The sequence below is a fragment of the Sapajus apella genome, unplaced genomic scaffold (assembly GCF_009761245.1).
Source record: "Sapajus apella isolate SASKATOON/1434 unplaced genomic scaffold, GSC_monkey_1.0 scaffold77, whole genome shotgun sequence".
NCBI lineage: Eukaryota > Metazoa > Chordata > Mammalia > Primates > Cebidae > Sapajus > Sapajus apella.
The window spans coordinates 1,122,706-1,132,170 of record NW_022437017.1 but is presented as its reverse complement, the minus strand read 5'-3'; the positions used below and the strand labels follow the sequence as shown (position 1 = coordinate 1,132,170).

General features: G+C 55.0%; 2 protein-coding genes across 5 annotated transcripts in view; both read left to right on the top strand.

Moving 5' to 3' along the window:
- CUNH19orf38 (chromosome unknown C19orf38 homolog) overlaps positions 1-5,523 on the top strand; it is a 38,738-nt gene extending 33,215 nt beyond the window's left edge. For all 3 annotated transcript variants that reach the window (XM_032251774.1, XM_032251775.1, XM_032251773.1), the window contains one exon: positions 4,943-5,523. In XM_032251774.1, coding sequence (XP_032107665.1) covers positions 4,943-5,092 — 150 coding nt within the window. In that variant the 3' untranslated portion in view covers positions 5,093-5,523. The remainder of the gene's footprint in view (positions 1-4,942) is intronic.
- A 1,905-nt stretch (positions 5,524-7,428) lies between these two features.
- CARM1 (coactivator associated arginine methyltransferase 1) overlaps positions 7,429-9,465 on the top strand; it is a 54,828-nt gene continuing 52,791 nt past the window's right edge. For both annotated transcript variants that reach the window (XM_032251757.1, XM_032251756.1), the window contains exon 1: positions 7,429-7,754. In XM_032251757.1, coding sequence (XP_032107648.1) covers positions 7,532-7,754 — 223 coding nt within the window. In that variant the 5' untranslated portion in view covers positions 7,429-7,531. The remainder of the gene's footprint in view (positions 7,755-9,465) is intronic.

The following is a 9,465-nucleotide window of genomic DNA, read 5'->3' as shown; positions in this document are numbered from 1 at the left end:
AAAAAGAAAGAAAGAAAACGCAGGGCTGGTTTTTGATTGATGAGTGGGCCAAGGGAGTAGAGGGAGGCCAAGGTGGGCGAGGCTTGGAGGGTCACGAGGGCGGAGTCGGTCACTGCAGCCTGTGGTGCCTGGGAGCAGATGGAGAGGGGAGACTGCAGTTCCGGAGAGAGGTCAGTTCTAGAGACAGACTAGGAGTGCCTGGGATACAGATGGTGGGAAGGAAGGGGGCTTGGCAGGGGCCTGTGCAGCCCTCTGAGGTCTCCTCCGCTTCCGGAGTAAATCCTGAAGCTGTAAAAACCCGGCAGGCAGGGCACGATCTAAACCTTTCCATGAGAATCCATACCGCTCAGAACACCAGCCTGGTGATGCCCCCCTTTGCACTTTTTGAGGCAGTTTGTTTTTATTTTTTGTTTGTTTATTTGAGATGGAGTATTTCTCTATCACCCAGGCTGGAGTGTAGTGGCGTGATCTCGTCTCGGTGCAGCCTCTCCCTCCTGGGTTCAAGCAATTCCTGCCTCAGCTTCCTGAGTAGCTGGGATTACAGGCGCCTGCCACCACGCCTGGCTAATTTATATATTTTTAGTAGAGATGGGGTTTCACCACGCTGGCCAGGCTGGTCTCGAACTCCCAACCTCAGGTGATCCGCCCACCTCAGCCTCCCAAAGTGCTGGGATTTCAGGAATGAGGAATTGTGCCAGGCCTTTTGTTTTTCTTTCTTTCTTTTCTTTTTTTTTTTTTTTCTTAAATTAAGGGCCAGGTGTGGTGGCTCTTGCCTGTAATCCCAGCAGTTTAAGAGGCCAAGATGGGAGGATTGCTTGAGCCTGGGAGGTAGAGTCTGCAGTGAGCTATAATTGCATCACTACACTCTAGCCTGGGTGACAGAGAAAGACTGTCTCAAACAAACAAAAAATTTCAATATGAAAAACATTGCCGTCTCAAAATATACAATAAAGTTTTTTTACTGAGCCACCCTTCATCCATTGGAATTTCTTTCTACAGGCATACAGGCAAACCACTGTTTGCAGCTGCACGTGGCAAATACACACAGAGGCGAATTTATACCTTCACCCACCACACCCATCAATTTTTTTTTTTTTTTTTTGAGACATGGTCTTGCTCTGTCTCCCAGGCTGGAGGGCAGTGGCACCATCATACCTTGCTGCAGTCTTGATCACCTGGGCTCAAGAGATCCTCCAGCCTCAGCCTCCTGAGTAACCGGGACCACAGGTGTGCACCACCATGCCTGGCTAATTTTTATTTGTTTTTAAATTTAATTTTATTTATTTATTTATTTTTTTTTTTTTTGAGACGGAGTTTCGCTCTTGTTACCCAGGCTGGAGTGCAATGGCGCGATCTCGGCTCACCGCAACCTCCGTCTCCCGGGTTCAGGCAATTCTCCTGCCTTAGCCTCCTGAGTAGCTGGGATTACAGGCATGCACCACCATGCCCAGCTAATTTTTTGTAGTTTTAGTAGAGGCGGGGTTTCACCATGTTGACCAGGATGGTCTCGATCTCTTGACCTCGTGATCCACCCACCTCGGCCTCCCAAAGTGCTGGGATTACAGGCTTGAGCCACCGCGCCCGGCCTAATTTTCTTTTATTATTATTTTTTTGGAGACGGAGTATCACAGTTGTCACTCAGGCTGGAGTGCAGTGGCACAATCTTGACTCTGTAGCTTCCACCTCCCAGTTGAAGCAATTCTCTCCTCTGAGCCTTCCAAGTAGCTGGGATTATAGGCATCTGACACACCTGGCTAAGTTTTGTATTTTTAGTAGATAACAGGGTTTCACAATTTTGACCTGGCTGGTTTTGAACTCCTGAACTTATGTGATCCACATGCTTTGGCCTCCAAAAATAACGAGATTATAGGCATGAGCCACTACACCTAGCCTAATTTTTGTATTTTTTAAAGTAGAGACGGGTTTTCACCAAGTTGGCAAGGCTGGTCTCAAACTCTTGACCTAAAGTGATCTGCCTGCCTTGGCCTCCCAGAGTGCTGGGGTTACAGGCGTGAACCACTGCACCCGGCCCAGAAATTTATCATCCTCCCAAACTTCTCCCCTTAAAATACCCATTCCCCATTCTCCCTCCCCCAGTCCCTGGCACCCACCATTCTCCTGTCTCTGTGGGTTTGCCTATGCTGGACATCTCATAGAAATGAGATCATAGGCTGGGTACAGTGGCTCATGCCTGTAATCCCAGCACTTTGGGAGGCCGAGGTGGGTGGATCACTTGAAATCAGGAGTTGGATACCAACCTGGCTGACATGGTAAAACCCCAGCTCTACTAAAAATACAAAAATTAGCTGGGCATGATGGTGGGTGCCTATAATCCCTGATATTCGGGAGGCTGAGGCACAAGAATCGCTTAAAGCCAAGAGCGTGGAGGTTGCGGTGAGCCAAGACTGTGCCACTGCATTCCAGCCTGGGCAATAGAGTACGACTCAGTCTCAAAAAAAAAAAGGCCATGCGCAGTGGCTCACGCCTATTAACCCAGCACTTTGGGAGGCCAAAGCGGGCAGATCACCCCAGGTTAGGAGTTCAAGACTAGCCTGACCGTGGTAGTGCACGCCTATAATCCCAGCTAGTCAGGAGGCTGAGGCATAAGAATTACTTGAACCCAGGAGGCGGAGGTTGCAGTGAGCCGAGATTGCACCATTGCACTCCAGCCTGGGCAACAAGAGCGAAACTCTGTCTCAAAAAACAATAGAGAGAGAGAGAGAGAGAGAATGTGTCAGAATGTCCTTCCTTTTTAAGGCTGAATCATAGTCTATGGTATGAATACACCAAATTTGTTGATCCATTCATCTGTTGAGTTGTCGCCACCTTTTGGCTGTTGTGTAGAACCCGGCCGCGACCATGGGTATGCACATTTCTTTTGGAGTCTCTGCTTTCACTCCTTTCCTTTCCAAGCCTTATACAGCTTTGTTGTTGGCTGAAATGATAAGGCAGCAGCTGACCTGTTTCTGGCTTTCCCTGTTACCTTGCTGAGGGCCTGATAATGCAATTTTATAACACCCTTTGAGGTGGGATCAACTATTTTCTTTCTTTCTTTCTTTCTTTCTTTTTTTTAAGACGGGGTTTCACCATGTTGGTCAGGCTGGTCTTGAACTCCCGACCTCAGGTGATCCGCCTTCCTTGGCCTCCAAAGTAGATTATAGGTATGAGCCATGATGCCCGGCCAACTATTTTCTTTTTATAAACAAGGACACTGAGGCTGATAATGGGCATAGAGTCACCCAGCTTGGGAGGGACAGGATTGTGAGTGGAACCCCCATCCTGCTGTCAGCTGACTGGCTCCAGTTCTAGCAAGTTCTAGACCCTGACTAGGATCAGGGTCAGGAGCCTCAAGGCAAAGGAGGAATTAGACCTTTGAGGAATGTTTGGCCCAGAGTGGAAGGAGAGGAGGAGATAACAGTATTCAAATATTGTTTATTTATTGAGACAGAGTCTCACTCTGTTGCCCAGGCTGGACTGCAGTGGCAGGGTCTTGGCTCACTGCAACCTTCACCTCCCAGATTCAAGTGATTCTCCAACCTTAGTATCCTGAGTAGCTGGGATTATAGGCATGGACTACCACACCCGGCTAATTTTTGTATTTTTCTTTTCTTTCCTTTCCTTTTTTTTTTTTTTTTTTTGAGACGGAGTTTCACTCTTGTTACCTAGGCTGGGGTGCAATGGCGCGATCTCGGCTCACCGCAATCTCCGCCTCCTGGGTTCAGGCAATTCTCCTGCCTCAACCTCCTGAGTAGCTGAGATTACAGGCACACACCACCATGCCCAGCTATGTTTTGTATTTTTAGTAGAGACGGGGTTTCACCATGTTGACCAGGATGGTCTCGATCTTTTGACCTCGTGATCCACCCGCCTCGGCCTCCCAAAGTGCTGGGATTACAGGCTTGAGCCACCGCGCCCGGCAGTTTCTTTTCTTTTCTTTTTGCTTTCGTTTGAGACAGAATCTTGTGCTTATCACCCAGGCTGGAGCGCAGTGATGTGATCGCGGCTCACTTCAGCCTCTGCCTCCTGGTTTCAAGCAATTCTCCTGTCTCAGCCTCCCAAGTAGCTGAGATTGCAGGTGCCTGTCACCACGTCTGGCTAATTTTTGTATTTTCATAGAGATGGCATTTCGCCATGTTGGCCAGGCTGGTCTTGAACTCCTGACCTTGTGATCTGCCCACCTTGGCCTCCCAAAGTGCTGGGATTACAGGTGTGAGCCACTGCCCCTGGCCAATTTTTGTATTTTTCTTTTTTTTGAGACGGAGTCTCACTCTGTCACACAGGCTGGAGTGCAATGGCACGATCTTGGCTCACCGCAACCTCCGCCTCCCAGGTTCAAATGATTCTCCTGCCTCAGCCTCCAGAGTAGCTGGGATTACAGGCATGTGCCACTGCGCCCAGCTAATTTTTGTATTTTTAGTAGAGACGGGGTTTCAACATTTTGGCCAGGCTGGTCTTGAACGCCTGACCTTGTGATCCACACGCCTCAGCCTCCCAAAGTGCTGGGATTACAGGTATGAGTCACCAAGCCCAACAGAGGAGATAATATTAATAGTTGTGTTCACTTAGCAAAGAAAAGCTTATGACCTGCCATTCGATTTATCAGTTTTACTCCTTTAAGCCTCATAGCAGACCTAGGAAGTGGTGAGTATTAGCATTCTCCTCATTTTGCAGAAGGGGAAACTGAGGCCTAGAGGGGTTAAGCCACTCAAGTGAGGTTACGGTGATACGGAGTGATGGAACTGGGGTTTGAATCCAGGCTCTCTGGTCCCCTATTTAGCAGAAAGCAAGGCAGGAGAAGGGAAGACAAGGACAGGTAGGTGTGAGTGGGGGTGAGATGAGATGAGACTTGCTGGCCTGGCACAGTCTCGGCTCAGAACGTAGAGAATCCTAGATCCTGAAACCCAAATCACCTGCTTCTCTGTGTCTTCTTCCATGGACAAAGAAAATGACGCCAGAAGAAGACCCAGCCAGCTTGGATGATCACTCAGGGACCACCGCCACCCCCGGCAACTCCAGGACCCGGAAGAGGCCCACTTCCGCATCCTCCTCACCTGAGCCCCCCGAGTTCAGCACTTTCCGGGCCTGCCAGTGAGGCTGAGGACTGGGGGCTCCCTCTGTCTCCAGGCATTCGGGGCCTGAGGTCCCTCCAGCCACTTCTGGGGTGGAGAGGGGGCTCTGTTGGCTGCTTTCTCAGGGAATTGGACAGGAAATGAAGGGGAACCCTGGCCTTAGGGTTTTCATCACAGAGGAGTGGGAGAGAGGGCAAAGGCATGGGCCTGGCACTGGAGAGGCAACAGGAAGTTCCCCTCTCGACCTTCAGCTCCTCAGGACCACCAGAGAAGGAGACGTCAGGACCCCTTCTGGTCCCCCATCTGGGACGTAAGGGGTCCCAGGTCTCTGCACACCCCTGGAGTTCCTCCCTTCCCCGCTGGGTTTTTGAGCATAGGGTGCCCTTGGGTGTGTTGAGTGTGTCTGCCTGCTGGCTTACCTAAGTTATTAATTATAACACGTGTCAAGGTGTTCCCAGGCCTCTATAGAGTGGAATCCTTCAAACTGGGGACCTCTGGATCTCATGGCTGGATAGCTGGGGGCGGGATGGTACATACCTGAATTCGCTGCATTTGAAGCACCCCCCAAGGGCAGTCAGAGTGGTGTATGCGGAGGCTCCTGGGGGTGTGGGGAGTGCAGCAGTGCCATGCCGGGGTCTCTGCAACGGTCGTTGAATTAGGGGGTTTCTCAGGTGGAATGACGGGCACCTAGGGGCGGAGGGGCGTGTAGAATGAGGACCCCTCCCAGTGGCTCACAACTATAATCCCAGCACTTTGGGAGGCTGAGGCGGGCAGACCACCTGAGGTTGGGAGTTTGAGACCATCCTGGCCAACATGCTGAAACCCCGTCTCTACTAAAATACCATAACAAAAGTTAGCTGGGCGTGGTGGTGCATGCCTGTAGTCTCAGCTACTCGGGAGGCTGAGGCAGGGGAATCACTTGAACCCGGGAGGCGGAGGTTGCAGTGAGCTGAGATCGCACCACTGCACCACAGCCTGGCCACAGAGCGAGACTTTGTTTAAAAAAAAAAAAAGGAGGCCGGGCGCGGTGGCTCAAGCCTGTAATCCCAGCACTTTGGAAGGCCGAGGCGGGTGGATCACGAGGTCAAGAGATCGAGACCATCCTGGTCAACAAGGTGAAACCTCGTCTCTACTAAAAATACAAAAATTAGCTGGGCATGATGGTGCATGCCTGTAGTCCCAGCTACTCGGGAGGCTGAGGCTGGAGAATTGCTTGAACCCAGGAGGCGGAGGTTGCGGTGAGCCGAGATCGTGCCATTGCACTCCAGCCTGGGCAACAACAGCAAAACTCAGTCTCAAAAAAAAAAAAAAAAAAAAAAGGAATGAGGCGTAAATGAGGTTTCGGGAAGAGTTAAAGCTGGGGTGCTGGGAACTGACCCAAGCCCACTGGGTGGCCCAAAAGGGATGGGGCCACCCAAAGCGAGTGGCGATGCAGAGACACAGGGGTTTGTGTTGTGGGAGAGGGTGCCAGCGCCGGGCTGGGCCGGACTTAGCATCGTTGGAGGAGGGGCTCAGAGAGGAGGGGGTCAAGGATATCTTGTGCGAAAGGAGCTAAACTTTAAGGATGAAGAAGGGAGTGTGAGGGGGCAGAGATGATAAGGAAGGGAGGAGGGGCGGTCGAAAGACGGGAAGAGGTCCTTTCAACCAGGCTTAGGTTGCGCTGGGAGGCGGAGGCCTTCTCTTCGGAAACAGTCGCTGTTGGGGAGACCAGGGGGCGGGGCCACGGCGTGTGGGCGTGCCCCAGTGCTGACCACGCCCTTCCCCCCCGGCCGTCCACAGAGCGGGGCGACTCACAAAGCGAGTCCCGTTGGGAGGGCGCGGGCAGGTACCGGGCCGTGTAGCGGCCGGGCCCCGCCTCCCTGCGGGCTGCCTCACAAAGCCGGGCGGGCCGGGGGGGCGGGGCCCGGTCTCAAGGGCGTGTCCAGGTTGGGGCCGGAAAGCCGCATCACAAAGGGCGGCCGTTCATGCGCGGCGGGGTCCAGGGCGTGTCCGCGCGACCGAGCAAAGCCTCGCCGTCTCCGCGCCTCCGCGCCTACTCACCCAACGCGGCCGTTAAGGAGGCGCGGGCTTGGGGGCGGGGCCCAGGCCTCCGAGGGGCGTGTCCTCCCGCCCGAGCACCGCCCCCGACGCACACTCCCGCCCCGCCGTTCCGGGCGGTGGAGCCACCTCACAAAGCGGCGACCGTTCTCGCGGGGCGGGGCAGTCCCGCTCCCCGGCGCGCTCTCGCTCGCTCGCTCGCTCCCCGCGCCCAGGGCAGCCGGCAGGGGGCGCTGAGCCACGCGACCGGGCTGCGGCGGCGGTGGCGGCGGCGGCGGCGAGGCGGAGCGTGGCCGGCAGGCGGCGCTGCCCGGCTCGGCCTCGGCCTCGGCCTGCACGGCGGCGGCGGCGGCGGCGGCGGCAGCGGCGGCGGCGACCTGGGCCCGGGCGCAGCGGCGGCGGCGGGGCCTGGAGCCGGATCTAAAATGGCAGCGGCGGCGACGGCGGCGGTGGGGCCGGGCGCGGGCGGCGCGGGGGCGGCGGGTCCGGGCGGCGCGGGGCCCTGCGCGGCAGTGTCCGTGTTCCCCGGCGCCCGCCTCCTCACCATCGGCGACGCGAACGGCGAGATCCAGCGGCACGCGGAGCAGCAGGCGCTACGCCTCGAGGTGCGCGCCGGCCCAGACGCGGCGGGCATCGCTCTCTACAGCCGTGAGTGCGGGGCCCCGGGGCGGGTGCAGGGCCAGGGCTGCGCACGAGGCCGGCCTGGGGCGGGGGCCGGCGGGGAGGGGCCCGGAGCGTGGGGTCCCTGGCATGGGGTCCCAGGGGCCGAGCCGGTGGCCGGCAGGGAGGGCGCGTGGAGGGCGGGTGCCAGGGATCAGACAGAGAAAAGAGGGCGTGCGTGGTGGCCGGAGGGACGAGGTGCCCAGAGTGAGCAGGGAAGCGGGAAATGGAGAGTGAGGGGCCTGAGATTTGGAAGGGGAGGGTGGGCAGGAAGTGGGGGGCCCTGAGTGGAAGGGGAATTTGAAGGAAGCCGGGCATGGGGGGCTTAAGCGTGGGGTAGGGAGGCCTGGGGTGCGGGAGAGGTGGGCGTCTCGGGGGCGGGCGTGGCTGCCTCTGCAGGGAGCAGGGTGGGGCGTGGGCGGCCCGGGATTCTCTCTGGGGACCCCTGGGCAGCTTAGGACGGTTGGAAAGTATTTGCTTGCCCGGGAGGACCGAGTTCCTCCCCTGTGAAAGGCAAGGTGTTTAGGACCCCCGAGAGGGAAACTTCGGGACCTGGGGAGAGGGCCCATGCGTGGACGGTGGGAGCCGCAGGATGAGCTCCTGGTGGAAACGTGGACTGGCGGGGCCCCTTCCTGATGCCGGGCTTCGAAGTAAGAGGTAACACAGCTCCCTCCCATCTTCTTTTTGGGGATGTGAAACGCTGGTTACATTTTCTGAAGCTGTTTTCAAAACTGACATTTCACGGGGTGGTGGTGGGGGGGAGAAAATCACAAATGTGTTTGCCCCCGCCCCCACCGCTCCCAGTCTTTGTAGTTCATTCTTCTTGTTACTCTTCTTATCTCTTCTCTTTGATTCCTGGTTCACATTTTGCTATTCTGTGTCATTTGGCTTTGTCTCTCTGGGCTTCTGGCACTGATGCCCTTGTGAGCCCCTCAGGAGGCCTCTAGCTGGCTTGGGTCCCGTGTGAATTTTTTGCCACTTTGGGAATGGGCCGATTAACGGAAATCCCGAGGAGCAGTCGGTTCACACTGGGTTTTCCCTGAACCTCGATTTTGAAAACGTGGACTAAAGGAGCTGTGTCTGCTGCCCAAGGGTGCCATCTCTTTTTGCTGGGGCAGAACCTGGGTCTTCTTGAACCAGATGAGGAGAGGGGAAGGAGGATATTTCAGGGGTGCTTTCAGAGTTCAAGGCAGACGCTCAGCTCAGTAGAACCCCAGATAATAAGCAAAACCTATTCATTGGGTAAGCATTGGTAGATAGTTCTGTCCTGAACAGAACAAAGTGGGGGAGCATTTCTAAAACTAGGGTCCGGGAGCTTATCCTCAAAGGAGTTCCAGGAGAGCTGGCTATCTTTTTTGTTTTGTTTTTTGAGAAAGATTCTCACTCTGTCTCCCAGGCTGGAGTGCAGCGGTGCTATCTCGGCTAACTGCAACCTCCGCCTCCTGGGTTCAAGCAATTCTCCTACCTCAGCCTCCTGAGTAGCTGGGATTACAGGCCCACGCCACCACGCTGGGCTAATTTTTTGTATTTTTTTTTTTTTTTTTTTTTTTAGTGGAGATTGGGTTTCACTGTGCTGGCCAGGCTGGTCTCGAACTTCTGACCTCATGATCTGCCTGCCTCAGCCTCCTAAAGTGCTGGGATTACAGGTGTGAGCCACTGTGCCTGGCCCTGGCTATGATTTTTAAATAAACCTTTAAAA